Here is a 16121-nt window from a genome sequence, read left to right as displayed (position 1 = left end):
CAGGATACTGTACTTTTGAATAGAAAATATTTAAAGAAATGCTAAGATGGTAGAGGTGCAAATGATATGATTGATTGATTGTGGTTTTGATCTCACAGAAATTATGAGAAATTGGGAAAGGAGGTGAGAACTCATTTTCAACTTCTTCACAAAAAAGAAAAAATCGCTAAAATTGAGAATAAATATGAAAATTATTGATAGTGTGGAAGACCGAGAGTTGGAAGAAGCGAAGATTTCAGATCAGGAAGTCTTAAAGGTTGATGAATGCTATCATGTGGATGTTGCTGTGATTGAGGTCCTTGTTGTGTTTGAATCAGTTGATGCGGGTGTGGATGTCCTCCATTCTGCATTCCATTATGATCCATTCGGAAGTGTTGAGGAGGTGGAGGTCCTTGTAGATGTTGTGGTTGTCCCATGTGTCCCATTGAGTTTCCATACATCATGTGTTGTTGCTGGGGTGTCGGTGGAGGTGCCTGTTGTTCTTGCATTCCACTTGGACCCTGTCCGAGTAGTGAGGGGTTGGATATGTTGTATTTCTGAAATATCATTGAATAATTGGAGTGTAAATCGGGTTCAATAGCAGTGGTTTGTGCGAGGAAGCGCGTGCAGAAAATGTGAAAAAGCTTACACTATAGATAGTTTCGATAGGAAGGAGTGGGCGGGGTTTGAGATCGGAATTCTGAAAGAAAGCAGTGAAAAAGTGTGAATTAGGGCGGAAATAGGGAGGGGAGGAGGTTAATAATTGGGTATGAACGTGCCGAGAAGATTTTTTCAGTTTTTCAGAATCCGCTAACTTTGAGAATCCCTTATTTCTCTATTTTACTCATGCACGACGTATAGGACAAAACTCCAGAACAATTTTTACAGTTGACATCGTTTCACAAGATGTCCGGAAGTATGGCTCAACAAGATAGTTGCTCCTACCAGTTGGTGCATTCCAGTGCGAAACGTGCGAAGTCAAAACTATGGAGATTTTACAAAAAATTCGTCAACTGGGACAATGAACCTCTCGGCTAATTCCATGCATCTTGCAAAAATTGACTATGTCTTTTTCAACTGAGAATGTTCAACTGAGAATTTAGAAATATTCTGAGAGGTACTGTAAGACGGGATTCGCCATATTTTCGAAATTCAGACACTTCAAACATGAAAAATCTCATATTAGAAACATTTTTATTCCGAAAATAAATTGATTAAGACATGCAATCATATGAGTTCGCTAAGTGTTAGTGGTTTTTGACATGCATTTTTCAAGAAAATGTGTTAGTGTTGATTGTGATAACAGAGGTGTTCACATACCAATGGATTCTCAAAAATATCCATATAACTATTTCCATTTCCATCATCAATTTCTCCTTTAATATCCATCAAATCATCTTTTCCAGCCTTCCACATCTGCATCTCCTTTGTATCTTCTTCTTTGCACGTCGTCGTTTTCCAGTGAGTCCTCAATCCACTCGGTGAAATATACTTCTTCCCGCAAGTACTACAACTGAATGGTCTTTCATTTGCATGCAGTCTTTTGTGTAGTCTTAAATGAACATATTGAGTAAACTTCGCGTCACACACGTCACAAGTGTACGGTTTCTGGCCATTGTGAAGACGTAGATGGGTTTTGAGATTTGAGGTGGAAGAGAATCTTTTGTCACAGATATCACATCGATGTGGCCGTTCTCCGGTATGAACTAAATGATGTTTTTGGAGATGGGCGAGTTGAGTGAACTCTTTTGTGCAGATTTCACATTTGAATGGTCGCTCGCCGGTGTGCGTTCTGGAAATAGAGGAAATTGGAAACTGGGATGGCGATATGAAGTCACTAACCTGACGTGGACTTTCAGATTTGATAACTGTCCAAATGTCTTATTGCAGTCTTTACACGCATATCTCGTTTTTCCATTCTCTTGTTGTTGTACATACTGAAAAATGATATTTCATTAGTCAGTTTGGCTTTTGTTGCCTCTGCCATGCTCCACCGACTATTTTTCTACCGGTGAGTGTTATCATTACTCTATTCCCTTACTAAAACATACATTTGGAACTCCATTGAACGAAGAATCATTATGAGATGAAGCAGAATGATTAACAAAAGGAAGTTGATGAAATGAAGAAGCATGTCCACTTCCTCCCATTCCGAATCCTCCGCCCATACCTCCACCACCAAACGTCGGCGTGGCAGTCGTGAACAATGGTTTCAACTCATGCTGGAAATCCTGACTTCCATAAATGGCTGCGTAATTTCCGAAATGAGCTCCAGCGGTCGCTGCGAGAACTGGTTGAACATCTATCGGTTGTCCGGATCGTCCTCCAGTCGCTGTGATTGTTGCAGCAGTTTGGACTACAGGACTAGCGAACATTCCCGTTTCAGTGAGTTCTGAAATTCAAACTTGTGAATTTTAGGTTTTTTTCATAGTTTGGAGTTTTCTAAAACTTTAGCATGAAATACCCCACAATTTGACTGAAACTGTCTTTTCGTGTTTTTCAAAGTAACAAAAAGGCATAAAAAAAAGAGCAGTTACCTTTAGATTCTAGCTAAATTTTAGAAAAAGAAAAATGAAAGATGACTGTGAAAAGGTGAGAGAGGAGAAGGACTCAGTTACATTACGGTAGCTAAGATTTCCTTAAAGAACCAATCAACAAAGAAAAACAAAATGAACTCACTGTTTAACTGAATCGTTTTCCTCAAATAATCCTTATAAATTGCCAATGGATCGAGAGTTGACAATGGTGAAGCAAAGTTTGTGATTCTCGTTGGAACTGGTCGAACCACCGGGTTCTGAATAACATTGGGTCTTGATACTTCTGGAGCAGAAGGCCGCGTGCAACTCTCTTCAACATCGATCATTTCTTCATCATTATCACTTGTTGAGGATGCATCCGTTGAGAGAGTATCGACTGGTTCAACAAGTTTCTTCACTGAATAATCAATTGCTACAACTGTTTCAGCTAGGCTTGCAATGGCTGTGGAGGAAGAAACAGGCGGTGCAGATGGGATTGAAGGTATTGAAGGGATCAGAGGAGTTGATGCTTGTAGGGGTAGTCTTGTCCTTACTTGCGGTGTCGTTGAATAATTTAATTTTCTTGCGTAATCTCTGCTAAACCAAAATGATAATTCAGTATTTGAATCAATCGGTTTGACTGCATAGAAATATATATCATTCCCAACTTGTGCCGCAACAATATTCTGGTTATTCTCGTCTTCTGCAGCAACTACATTCTTCATCCAATTTGATCTACCATCATCTTTTACACTTATTGTTTTTGTTAATCGACCTCCAGAAGGTGAGAAAATCTTCCATTCCTCTGGACAATCATCAAATGGAATTTCTTCTTGGGCTGTTGTTCCACCTGCCATTGATGCTTCTGCAGGACAAACGAGTGCTGATTCCACATCGACTAATCGAATTTCTCCAACGAGAGGACCAAATCGAACACCTCTTGGAATCTGATCCGATGACCAAATTGAGGATTTCTTTCGATTTTTCGAGGAGGGTTTCAGAATTACATTCATTGGGAGAGTGCATTCCGATCGTTTTGGGTTCGGCTGAATGAAAGAAATGTTTGAAATGAAGTAGGTGATTGTGCTGAATCGAAACTACAGTACCGACTAACATGTTTGAATTATTTGCAGTATACAGTTAAACTAACTTTGACAGTGTGTTATAAAAATTCCTTTTCCGGAAAGTTAATATTTTAATAGGGGTATGTAGAAAAAAACTAGAGCTATATTTTTATAGTTGACAATTTCGTTGTGAGAGTCCTTCCTGAAAAGATTTAGAACGGCAAGGTAACAACGCTCTCTGATTTTATAGCTTCAACTATGAAATGAAGATTTTCAGTTTTTTTTCTATATCCACTACAAATATCGAGATTATGGGACAACGCCATGGAATAATCTTAAACCTCAACCCAAAACTATTACATTGGTACTACAGATCTATTTTTCATTGTTGCTCCCTCAATTCTAAGAAAAGACTAGAAGACCACTCACCAACGAGATAACTTTATCGGGAACATGAAATATACATAACTCGGCGAGTCGCTCATCACTAAACCGTTTCCAGTCAGTTTCCGTTGCCTGCACACCTGGAATTAAATTAATTTTGAAGTGATTGTTGTTGTTTTTTGTCTCTTCCGTCATTTTCTCTCTTTTTTGGTGTCTAAAAGAGGGAAAAGAACATTTTAAGTGATAAATGATAACGAATGATAAGCTTGGCGGCATCGAAATTTGATAAGAAATATGGAAAAGAAAAAGAAAATGAGGGGACTGGAAAACGAAATTTTATGCGACTTCTGATGAATTCAGCTTCTCAGAAGAAGTATCTTGATCCTTACCTGGAGCAGCTCCAGAAGCAGTTGGAGACGTTGAAGGAGGAGGTGTTGAAGAAGACGACGTGGCGGATGAAGCCGATGAAACACCAACGGACAGAGGGGAGTGAGCCGGTGAGTGAGCAGAAGAGAACGGTGCCGGCGGTACACCATCATCCCCACATCCTTGACCCATTTTTAAAGAATTCAATGAGATCGAAAAGAGGATGGGAATGAAGGTGAGATTAGGAGAGTATCTATATAGGGTCTGCTTCTGAAAATGAGGAAAATTAAAGATGAAATCAAGGAACTGAATACAGTTTCAGATGGACGTTTCAGGGAAATTCAAGAAGTTTTAAATACAAAACAATTAAGAAAACAAACGAGAGAGCAAAAAAATAGAGAGACGGAAAAGGCGAGGGCGAGAATCAGGAAAACGGCGCCGAAATAGTCGAAAAATGTGATAAGAACTCGAAAAATGACGGTTTTAGGAATCAGGAAAAGAGTGTTCAGAAAGTGTAGATTCGAAGAGAAAAAGAGCAAAAAATAGAAAGTGAAAAGCTGGAAATTGATTACGGTAGATGATAGAAAATATTGGGGTAGGTCAGGGGAATGGAGAGCAGTTGTGCAATAGGTTGTAGCACAACAGGAATGAATGAATTGGTACAGGTCAAGTAAGATGTTTGGGTTTTTGCAATTATCTTTGAGAAACTGGGTTGGGAAGTTTAGAACGTATCAAAGAGTCCTGGATTGTGCAAGAGTTTTAAGATTATGGAACAAATCAATAGCTCTTTCTTCAATTGAAAAAGTCTTTAAGATGAATCCTCTCTATACAGAGTTATGGCTTTAACCAGTTCTAACATATAAAAAACTATCAGTTAAGAATTTGGAGCCCTAGATTCTAGATTAGTTAAACACAATTAGGAAACACTCCAAAAAAAACTAACAATATCAGAAAAACGCTCAAAGTGAGTGGCTTTCAGGACACTGAAATTTCAAGTTACATGGAATCAGAATACTGCAGAATTGATGAGTTGGAAGGATTTATAGTCATACGGAGAAATGGGATAAGGTGTGAATAGTATTCTTAGAAATAAACTTGGAAAACAATAAATAAAAGCGATGAGAACCACACATGGATTGCGATACCGTCTAGCTGATTAACTCTCACTCTCGCAGTTGTTTGATTCTTAGATAGGAAGTTGTTATCCTTAATTAGATCTTGGAAGTATATCAGGAAATTGTTGAGAGAAAGTTAGAATAATGACGCATTCATTTATAGGTCAATGATGGGAGAAGGAGGGTAGAGGTACAAAAAAAAAGGAGAAAGAAAAAAGAAAAAAGTTGGAAATTTTGAAGTAAAAAAACAGAAGGCGGGGTCATTTCTATTTGTCTTTCTCGTATCTCTCACCAATGATTCAGCACCTAAAAAGGAGCCGAAACACCATTTTCAAAAAAAAAAGGACTCGTGAGGGTGAAAAGGAGAAAAGTGATGGGAAAGTTGGGGAGGAGGGATACGGTAGCTTGGTAAATATGAAATCAAAATTGGAAAACGTAGGAAAAAAGGACAAATTGAGAAAAGAAGAGAGGAGGATCGTTCAAAACGAGGAGATGAATAGTATGTACAAAGGGAAAGAAGCGAGAAAATAGCTGGTGATGTTGGTGTAAAAGAAGGGGGACGAATTGGAAGCAAAAAGAAAATAGAGAGGATTACGGTAGTAGCTAGACATTTAAAAAAAGAGCATTTAGATATAAGAGAAGCAGAGCGACGGTCAGTCATGGCGCCGCCCGAGAATAGTCGCCCGCGCGACAACGACCATTCATCCATGGATTCGGATTCGACGGTGGTCTTCCGAAGAGTTGTAGGCGTTGAGAGGGAGAGAAAATCAGATGGATAGAATATGAATAAAGGAGATATTGAGAAAAAGAGAAATGGACCGGTTTCTTCGCTCGTTTTGTTCGCGCACTCTCTTGCATAATGGACGTTGAAGGAGAGAGGCTTCTTCTTCTTTTTCTCTTCCCTCTGGACCTGTTCTTGCATATCGTCCGTTGAGATCCGCCACAGTGATTCGGATCGTCTCTCTAGTCTTTCGGACGACGATGTTTGTTAGAAGATGTTGAAGGAGAAGAAGAAGAAAGTGGAAGAAAGAGAACGCGTCGCCGGACTGAAGCTTTTGGTTTCTTTTTGGCATCCGAATGGCTATTAGGGAAATGAAAAGAAGGAGGAGGAGAAGGGCAGAAGAAGAAGAAGAAGATGTGTACGATTTTAGAAAACTGAACACCCAAACAAAAAACATCTTTTGGATAGTTTGACAGTAACTAATAAGAGGGATTTGGAATTGACGATAAGACCGATTGGGTTACTGTAATAACTACAGATTTGCAAACTTGAACATTAGAATAGTTGAAAGGTTTTACTAGCGTGTAATAGCACTCTAAAGTAGCAACTTTGCAGAGAAATATTTGAATCAATGACTTGAAGCTCGCTGGAGCAATTTCTCAGCCAGCTGAAACGCTCCGACTCTCGGATTTCTACACGATCCACTTGCTTTTTGACGAGCCACACGAGTTTCTAGATTTGACATCTTCTAAAATCACACCCCCAAGTGCCAGAATTCGTCATGAAACATTGATAATAGAAAATGACCACACGAATGTATTTCGTGTCATTTCATTTTCATCACTTGCCGATGTCCATTAACAAGAAAAAAGAGAGAATCTCTTCTTCAGAACATTGACGTCATCAATCATTCGAACGTGTTTCATTTTTTTTCCACGCTTCGTGTTCAATGATGCTATGAGGACAGAAGCGAAAATTAGGGGGTAATTCAGGATTTAATTTTTGAATCCTATTTTTATTAGTTTTGTGTATAATGTCAAGGATTCTTCTTCTCCCAAAATGTGACACCTCCGCCTCGATTCTCATTCATAATAATTATTATAACACCTCAGAATTGCACCCTTCCTCATCATCTTCTTCTTATTTTCGTTTTTCTTTTCCATCTCGTTCAACACAATTTTTGGGGGTCAAGTTGTTGTACAATGTCTTCTTTTTCTCTCGACCACAACGTCTTCTTCTTCTTCTCACGGGTGGTAAAAGAATCGAATGGAAACGAGAGAAATCGGGGGAAGGGAGGGAGATTGACGGTGCGCGCACCGACCTGTACCGACTGGTACGAAGGTGAAATCGCTCGAAAAGCGAATACGACGACGAGAATCATTGCGCGTGGAAGTGGGAGACAGAGAAGGTCGACCACACCGCAATTTTACAGCTATCCCAGAATTTTTGCGGAAAATGAAAAGAGGAAAAGTGAGAAATCATGTGGATCTCGACTTTGGAAATCTGTATGGGTAGGAAGGAGATTTACAACTAGGAATGGAGATCACTGTATTCAGTTGTTCGAGATGAAAAAAGAGAACTGAGATGGTTCGTACATTCTGGAATATAAGTAGCCTGAATTCAAAAGTTCAAAAACTTAGTTATTAGGTCGACTGGTAATCAACAAAAATAATTTTAGAGTACCGAAATCTGGATGCTCGTTGGAAGGTTACCTTTTTGGGGGTATCATTGTTTTTTCCTGTCGAAATTTTCAGAAGAGATGTGTCCGAAAATCTCAATAACCAACTATTCATAAAGCTAGCACAAATAATTTTTAGGTTAAAACAAGATTTGTAAAATCGAAAAATGGGGAGAGATTAAAAAAGGAAAGGACAAGTCACAACTTTCATTGGATACACCTCTCCTTTTTAATGGAAAAGGTCGAATAATTTGGGTTTGCAGAAATTGGAAATAAACATATTTTTGAGAAGGAGAAAGTATTTCAAGGAAAACTATTCAAAATCAATTCTAGAACTATACTGGGTTAGAGCCATAACTACTGTCATAGATTACTATTTGATCTTTCATGAAGATTTTGAATTCCAGGAGGCTTCAAATGTCAATGGAATCTTGAAAGAAGTAGTTTTAGAATTGATATGAGATCATGCTCGGCCGCATCTGAACAGCTCTATCGGTTACGGTATTTTGTTTGGCTATCCCTATACCATAGAACTGAATTTGGGAGCGATGAAAAATAATAGAAGAAAAAGTTCTCTAGAAAAAAAATCTAGAAGAAATAAGTTGAATTCGAAAACCTCTAATATCTCTAAAACAAAAACGACTCGAAACACAGAAGGTTCATGCTAGAAAAACCAAAGAAGGCCGATATGGCCGTCTTCTTTTTCTTTTCTTTTCTCTTCTAAATAACTTTGCGAGAAAAAGAAAAAGTGTAATATCTACAGTACAAAGTAAGTAGACAGTTAGTTCAGTCATTACGAACATCACAAATCGTTTATCATTTTCTTCTTTTTGATTGAAAAAAATTCTCGAAAAGGCATGATTTGCTGCCATGACGAGAATTTTGATGAGTGATAAGAAGAAAAATAAAAAGAGAAAGAGGGAAACGAGATCAAGTGGACACAGGAGAGAATATCCAGTCTTAGTTTAAATGGAAAGTCGAGAGAAATCCCATTTTCTCGATTTCACTATCAATATGAAAATCGAAAAATTCGACGGCCGACGATTTTGATGACGATCGGGCGGCGGGGGGATATCGGGAGAGAAGAAAAAGGAAAAACAGAAAAAGAGATCCAAGAAAAAAAGGAAAATCGGTCTATATGCAGAGGAGAAACAGGAGAAAAGAAGAAGGTAATTGAAAGAAAAATGGAGGAATGGTGGCCTTCAGATGAGAGAAAGAGGGAGAAAGAATCGGGACGACGGAAGGATATTACTGTGAAGAAGAAGAAGAAGAAGACCGTACCCGCATTGTTGTGTTGAAATGGAATTTTATGGAAGGAGAGAGAATAAAAGTAAAAGAGAAATAGACAATTATAGAAATAGGAATGTGTATATATTTGATTGTTAATATTTGATACGATCATCTCGGATATCTTATTCATATTTAATTGTTCTCCGTTCCAACATTAAACTTTTATTTCAAAGATCAACCATATTTCATTAAATGCAACAATAACTATTATTGCCAGAAGCTGTTACATTACTTTATTTGCTCTATCAGAACTAGTGCATCTCCTTTATATACCTCTCCACTAGAAAGACTACAGTAATCCTGCAATAACTTGACCTACATTCACACTGTCCATTTCGAGACTTTATTCTATTGTGAAAAAGGATAATCTGATCAGAAGAGGGTTTCGTTACTCCATTTTTCTTCGATAAACCTTCAAGGATTTCCTACTATTTTTCTCTGGGAAAATTATAGTTTCAGAAAAAATCTACGTAACTGGACCGTTGACGTCGTTTGAGTTCTGGATGTGCGTGTCAAATTCTTGAGTTTTCATCATGAACTTCACTCATTTTTGCGGTCGACAGTTAAATAACTCGGTCTATTTTAACACTAAAAATGAGTTTGAAAGCCCATTCAGAATCTTCAACTGCCTAAACAAATGTTCTTTTTTTTAAATACGAAGAAACTGTAAACCATTCAGAGCTATTGGAATTCATTTAAAACATAATAGTGTTACAGACATTGGAGGAAACTTCTAATTTCTGTATTTATTTTATACATGAGGATGATTTCTGTAGAAAAATTTTCCAATCCCATAATTATTTTCCTCCACCCTCCAGATTTTTGAATATTCCAGAAGAAGTCGTTACACCAGAATGAAATTAAATGAACGTAGATCGAATCGACCTTGGCGCCACCGTCGTCGGGACCTCTTTTTCTGTTTTCTTTCATCCCATTTCTCTCGGAAATCTACTGGCAACTAGGTCAATCGGAACACAAAACAACTCTTCCGAAAAAGAGAAAAAAGGAGATGAGACCTCACTCTTACGTGCCAATTTGATGGACAATGACGACGATGGAAATGAACGAAATTGAAAGAAAAAAGAGGAAAGAGGAGAGGGTCTTAGACGGTTTTTATATGACGTAACCTAGAGAAATCAGGTCGAAATGTCTGGGAAGACAATGGAAGATTTGGAGATGGGAAATGGAATTTCAACCAGAAATCTTCTGGTAAACATCTCGGGATAAAGGGGTTTTTGAACGATTTGAAAACAATTTGAAGGTATCTAAAGTGACAAAAAAACTATAATTGAAGAGATCGGTGATAATGAGAAGATAATATAAACTAGAAAAAGAAACATTCAAACAAGGAAAATTCTATATTTTTGGGAGTCGAACCGACGACTTTGACCATTGCGGTCTGCGCTACGCGTTCAAAAAATCGAGTATTTTGGGTACTCACATTTTGAAAAATTGAGATTTTTCAAAAAAAATTATTATCAATTTTTTAGATTATTCTGCCCAGTCAGTCTGCTAGCAGCTGCTCAGAAAATGGCTTTGACACATAATTGTTGCAAATTTCATTTAGTTTCTGGAAAAAAAGGATTTTTGGTCCTAAAATCGCATTTTTCGAAAAATCTTAGTTTTTCAAAAACAGTCAAAATGTGATGTTCGTCAGAGAACCTAGAACGCTTCTAATTAATAGTTTTATTACAATACTGCGTATCTTCTTGAGAAATGCTGATTTATCTTTAAATTTCTGGTTCAATCAAAAGATTTATCATTGTTTTGATTGGAAGACTTATATCCAGATTCATTTGAATTCAATCTTATCTGATTACCATAATTCATGGATTCCAATAGAAAAAGATCGGTCAATTACAGTACCCAGTCATCTATTTTTCTAAAATTTTAATGATTTCCTAAACCTGAACAAACCGAAAACATGATTGCTTTTCGATGACAAGTCGTTTTCCTAACCCAATTACATCCTAATATGATGATTAGTAGAAAACTAGTAGAAGTTTCAGTGTTATTCAACTATCCTTCGAAATCGACACATTTGAAAAAAACCGAACCAGTGTACGAAACGACACGAAAAGTATGACGATTATGTGAGTAGAGAAAACTAGACAAGTGATGGTCAGCAATGGACACTGGTCAAAAAAGGGAAGGGATAGACCAGTCCTTTCTATCGTGCATAATGAACATATAGGCGACGGTTCTGAACGAATCGTAATAAAGTTTATTCGAAAAAAGAGAAGAAGAGACGGAAGAGTGGGGCAACCCGCGGGTGGAAGAAACAGCGATATTAAGATACATATACACAAAAAAGGTGTCTAGACGGTGCGCTACATGTGTAAAAGGAATCTGGAAATAGGGTTTTCGGTTGTACAGTAATACATCGGGAGAGTTGGAGAGAATGATACGAGCCGGTGAGAAAATATTAAAACCAATGACAATCATGAATAAAATTACATTTGAAATGACGACCTAGTTAAGATCCATCGGCATCGGATGGTCCGGAACGAGGGATGCGAAGAATGAGGTGACAAACGAGTAGCAAGTGGCGATGAAGACTTGCATTCCAGTTGGTTGTACTACAGGTGGTCCTGTTGGGGCTTCAGGAGCAGCCGGCGTCTCACCATCAGTGGCAGGAGCCTGTAAATGTATCTTATTGATGCCTCGTTTGATATTCACTATCACAACTATTAATGATCGTAATATGTAAATATGCTAAATTTTCAAGAACTAACCGCATTCTCTCCTTCATTTTCTCCGTTATTATTGTTGTTAACATGAGCCTCCTGATTATTTGCTGGTTGAGCAGCAGCGGCTTGAGCTTGAGCTCTGTTTCTTGCATGATTTCTACGAAGTTGAATGAAATAGATGAACAGGGCCGAGCACAAAACTAAAGCAAATCGTTCGAATGATGAGTAGAGAAGAACAGCCGAGAATAATAGTACAAGTTTGAAAATTCGATATCCTACTTCCAATATATCAACTCTTCCTTGACGCGGTGCTGCAGCTGCTTGATTTCCATTCGCTTGAACTGCAGCGCCAGGATTTCCTCCTTGCACTCGAGCTCTCCATGCTGCAGCATTCTGATCTTGACTGTTCGCTGGAGTTTGATTCATTGAGATTGCTGGATTAGTCATAGCGTAAGTATAGTAATGAGTCATCAATCTCATTTGCTCAGATGTTTGTTGTTCAGGAGACAATTGATTGTAAGCCGTCCAGTATTGCTGCCAGGCAATCATATTCTGAGCGTAAGCAGGATAGTTGGCCGAGTTCAAATTTGATGCTGTTGTCGCACTGAAAAAATTAATTCAGTTAAAACAAGTGATTAATGCTATTCTAATCAGAAAAAGGTGAAAGTACTAATTATTGACTGAAAATATGGTAAAACTATATGCTATTTTCTAACTCATTTTAAGCTATCGTTTTGATTGGATACGAAACATCACTGATGGAAATGAAAGGTTTCGGTGGTATTTCCAATCATACTTGTCATTTCTCAATACGATCCGGATGGAAATTTCCTTTTATTTACAAAAAAACAATTTTCGAGTGCTTTTTCATTATTAATTATACTACATAATTACTCAAAACCGACAATTTACTCAAGTTACAGCTAGCTCAAAAATCTTACAAACTCATTTGCTTTTTTGGTGAAGTTTTCAAAAATTATTTGAAAAAACTAACTTAGAATTGGTCCCACTTCCATTTACATTTCTTCTGCGAACGTCGGAATCTGGCGTAGCCTGCTGGTATGGTTGTGAAATCATCAAGTGAAAGAAGACTTGGTCTCCAGCGATATGATTTCTGAATTTTTGAAGTTTTTCTCAGGTTTTGACGGATTTTTAGACGTTATTAGAAAAAATACTTGCTAACTATTATCAAAATAAAAAAGTTCCGACATTTTTTCTTACGACAAAATGCAGACTCAGTACAAAATTACTACTGTGTCTGCATTCTGACGTGAAAAAAAATGTCGGAACTTTTTTATTTCGACAATAAATAGTTAACTCAAAGTACCTTTCTCTCAAAACATCGGAAAGAATTTGATCGTTGTTTAAGGACGCTCCAGAATAAATCAAACGCTGGTTTGGCACATCCTAAAAATTTATTTCATGATTTTTGAATTATTGATATCATTTTTGCTTACTGGATGACTAGTGAGGGTATTTTTGACGTGCTCTTTTACTTGTTTGATAGTCCAGTTTGTTGGACATGTGAACTTCAGATCGCTCTCCGTGTGATATGCTTGACGAATAGTCAATTCAATGTCCTCAGAAGGTGTGACTGTTTCTGCTACAACATCCATATCATCCGTCATTCTTCTGTAAATTGAATAATCGTTTGTAAGAGTAACCTTCGAAAATCGAGTGAAATTAGAGAGGATCGGCGCAAAATCGATACATAAGAGCTTTTTTGAAGATATATGTGAATCTTCAAGACATTGAACAGGTGGCAAAACTTGTTTGCTTCACATCTGAATCAATCAATTGTCCATGTGGTGTGACCGACTAAGACACGTTCACTTAAAGAGGGGAGCGAGATACGGTGGATGGGTCTCGCAACGATTTGCCGGCAGGAGTGTACTGACGTCGTCACGGCCTCCAGCGGAGGCCCTCTCAATGCACTGCGCGCAGTACTTTGAAAGGGCCTCTGTGGGAGGCCGTGCGTCGTGGAAAAGTACTGAATGAATCTAGATTACTGGAACTTCAACATGGAAAGCTCATATCGATTTAAATATTTTAATTTTATCAAATGTTCAGTTGAGCATCTAATCTTCAAACCAGTAATCACAAAAACAAGGCTAAATATGTTGAAACTAAGCTCACATATATTTTATTTGAAGAATCGAAATTAAACCTTCTTGTTGAACAGTTATTTGAATAAAATTTAAAAAAAAGAAAGATTTCTTTCAAAAAAAGATTACTTAAAAATACGATATTTTTCAAAATTTTTAACTACAAAATTTTTGCTTGATATTGAAATTTTCTTAAACTTAAATGAATCAATTTATTGGATTGTTGAAAGTATTAAAATCTCCTACGATTCAGAGTTTTTGTAAAATAGCATACGTACCCATACGTTTCATAACTATAGCAAAAAAATCGATAGCGTTGCCTTTGTACACGTGTTCTTCCTTACACGACGTCAGCTTTTCGACAATATTGCTAACTGTTTTTCTCTTCGTAACCGAATTGTTTCCCTATTCAAAAATATCAAACATATTTTTACAGATGGATTTAGAAAGTTTCCTTTTGGGAATACCAGTCGTTACGAGGTACTGGTTTCTCGCGTCGACGATCGTACCTCTTCTCGGTAGATTCGGATTCATCCAGATGCAATGGATGTACCTTGAATGGGATCTAGTCGTCAGCAAGTTCCATGTAATTTTTATTCACAAATTATTTTAATCAGCTCAATTTTCCAGATATGGAGACCTCTTACATCTGCAATATACTACCCGATCACTCCACAGACTGGATTCCACTGGCTAATGATGTGCTATTTTCTATACAACTACTCAAAAGCACTAGAAAGAGAAACGTATCGTGGCAGATCAGCTGACTACCTTTTCATGCTCATATTCAACTGGTTCTTCTGTGTGGTAAGATTTATTGTTGAATTAGAAAAAAATCCGCTCAAATTCTGAATTTTCTGTGGGACCACGAGAAGATTTGTTCAAGTTATATCAGAAAAATTTAGATATATTCAACAGAGGAAAAATTATCTAAGCATTTTAGCAAAATGTATCTAGTATATTATGATATTTTTAATATTAAATTCTATCAAACTGCAAAAAATCAGACATGCAACGAGTAGAGCCGGGGCGATTTGAGATTTTTACCGGCCCGACCCGGCTCGGGTGTCGTTACAGAAATTTTAAATGTTGATTTTTTTTTGCATAAAATTTTTCCAAATATTGATCAAACTCTAGCTTAAATAGGACTTTTGACTAATTTTGAAAAAAATTGTGCACATTTTTTGAATCCGTGCCGACCGGGCCCAAATTTTGCAAGTCTGCAAAAAACTGGCTTTCAAATCTACGATATCAGTAGAATTACATGAAAAATATACAGAATGACTCAGGGAGATGTGTCAAGCTACCTGTTATTGGTCGAATGTGTTCAGGATGAAAACAATAACATGAATTTTTCAGGGAATCTGTATGGCGATGGGCATTTACTTCTTACTCGAACCAATGGTGATGTCAGTTCTTTACGTTTGGTGCCAAGTCAACAAAGACACGATCGTATCCTTCTGGTTCGGAATGAGGTTCCCAGCTCGTTATCTACCATGGGTACTCTGGGGCTTCAACGCTGTTCTTCGTGGTGGTGGAACAAACGAACTCGTTGGAATCATCGTAGGACACGCCTACTTCTTCGTGGCACTCAAGTATCCAGATGAATATGGTGTTGATCTGATATCTACTCCGGAATTTTTGCATCGTTTGATTCCGGATGAAGACGGAGGTATTCATGGACAAGACGGTGATATCAGAGGGCCAAGACAACAACCACGTGGTGGACATCACTGGCCAGGAGGTGCCGGTGCCCGACTTGGAGGAAATTAATAACAGTGATTCTCGTATATTTATACTCATTCATTAGTGATTTATTTATTTATTTCTTCCCTCTCATGCCTTGCCCATCCATAATTGGGAAACATCCAAAATTTCATCAATCACGAGTCATTTTTATTGTGTCGCGCTTGTAAATAAGAGTTTATATAAAGTCATCACGAGTACTGTTTCAGCTCATAATAAGATTCAGAAGACGTGAGATTAAAGTGGATGCGACAGCCAGAATCGAATCAAGCCGGCGCGACGTCTTCTACTTCATCCTTCTTTGTTGTCACCTTTTTCCTTTTTTTCGTCTTCTTTTGTCGGCAAATTTTGCCTTTTTCGTTTCTGCTCCACACATAGACGCAAAGTTTCAAAAATAAGTATGACAAAAACGGGGGAGGAGAAAAGGGATAACAAATTGCCTGCTCAAAGAAGAGGACGACAAACTC

At 37.7% G+C, this 16121-nt stretch overlaps 5 protein-coding genes across 5 annotated transcripts; 3 read left to right on the top strand and 2 right to left on the bottom strand.

The window, feature by feature from the left end:
• Window positions 1-184: 184 nt before the first annotated feature.
• Window positions 185-580, top strand: GCK72_002364 (uncharacterized protein; the record flags this gene model as incomplete). The annotated part of the gene is made up of 1 exon (XM_053723391.1): window positions 185-580. One exon carries the CDS (start codon window positions 185-187, stop codon window positions 578-580), a length of 396 nt encoding a protein of 131 aa, XP_053592036.1.
• On the bottom strand, window positions 192-4501 carry GCK72_002363 (uncharacterized protein; the record flags this gene model as incomplete). The annotated part of the gene is made up of 7 exons (XM_053723390.1): window positions 192-536; window positions 1300-1771; window positions 1822-1916; window positions 2031-2371; window positions 2659-3541; window positions 3989-4083; window positions 4333-4501. 7 exons carry the CDS (start codon window positions 4499-4501, stop codon window positions 192-194), a joined length of 2400 nt encoding a protein of 799 aa, XP_053592035.1.
• On the top strand, window positions 4201-4542 carry GCK72_002362 (uncharacterized protein; the record flags this gene model as incomplete). The annotated part of the gene is made up of 1 exon (XM_053723389.1): window positions 4201-4542. One exon carries the CDS (start codon window positions 4201-4203, stop codon window positions 4540-4542), a length of 342 nt encoding a protein of 113 aa, XP_053592034.1.
• A 7043-nt stretch (window positions 4543-11585) lies between these two features.
• GCK72_002361 (uncharacterized protein) lies at window positions 11586-13431 on the bottom strand (the record flags this gene model as incomplete). Its single annotated transcript, XM_003112216.2, has 5 exons — window positions 11586-11753; window positions 11849-12407; window positions 12798-12917; window positions 13131-13210; window positions 13261-13431. 5 exons carry the CDS (start codon window positions 13429-13431, stop codon window positions 11586-11588), a joined length of 1098 nt encoding a protein of 365 aa, XP_003112264.2.
• A 913-nt stretch (window positions 13432-14344) lies between these two features.
• GCK72_002360 (uncharacterized protein) lies at window positions 14345-15681 on the top strand (the record flags this gene model as incomplete). Its single annotated transcript, XM_003111928.2, has 3 exons — window positions 14345-14494; window positions 14539-14715; window positions 15268-15681. 3 exons carry the CDS (start codon window positions 14345-14347, stop codon window positions 15679-15681), a joined length of 741 nt encoding a protein of 246 aa, XP_003111976.2.
• Between the last annotated feature and the right edge of the window lie 440 nt (window positions 15682-16121).

Source organism: Caenorhabditis remanei, chromosome I (assembly GCF_010183535.1).
Source record: "Caenorhabditis remanei strain PX506 chromosome I, whole genome shotgun sequence".
Taxonomy (NCBI): domain Eukaryota; kingdom Metazoa; phylum Nematoda; class Chromadorea; order Rhabditida; family Rhabditidae; genus Caenorhabditis; species Caenorhabditis remanei.
This window is presented reverse-complemented; position numbering and strand designations above follow the sequence as displayed.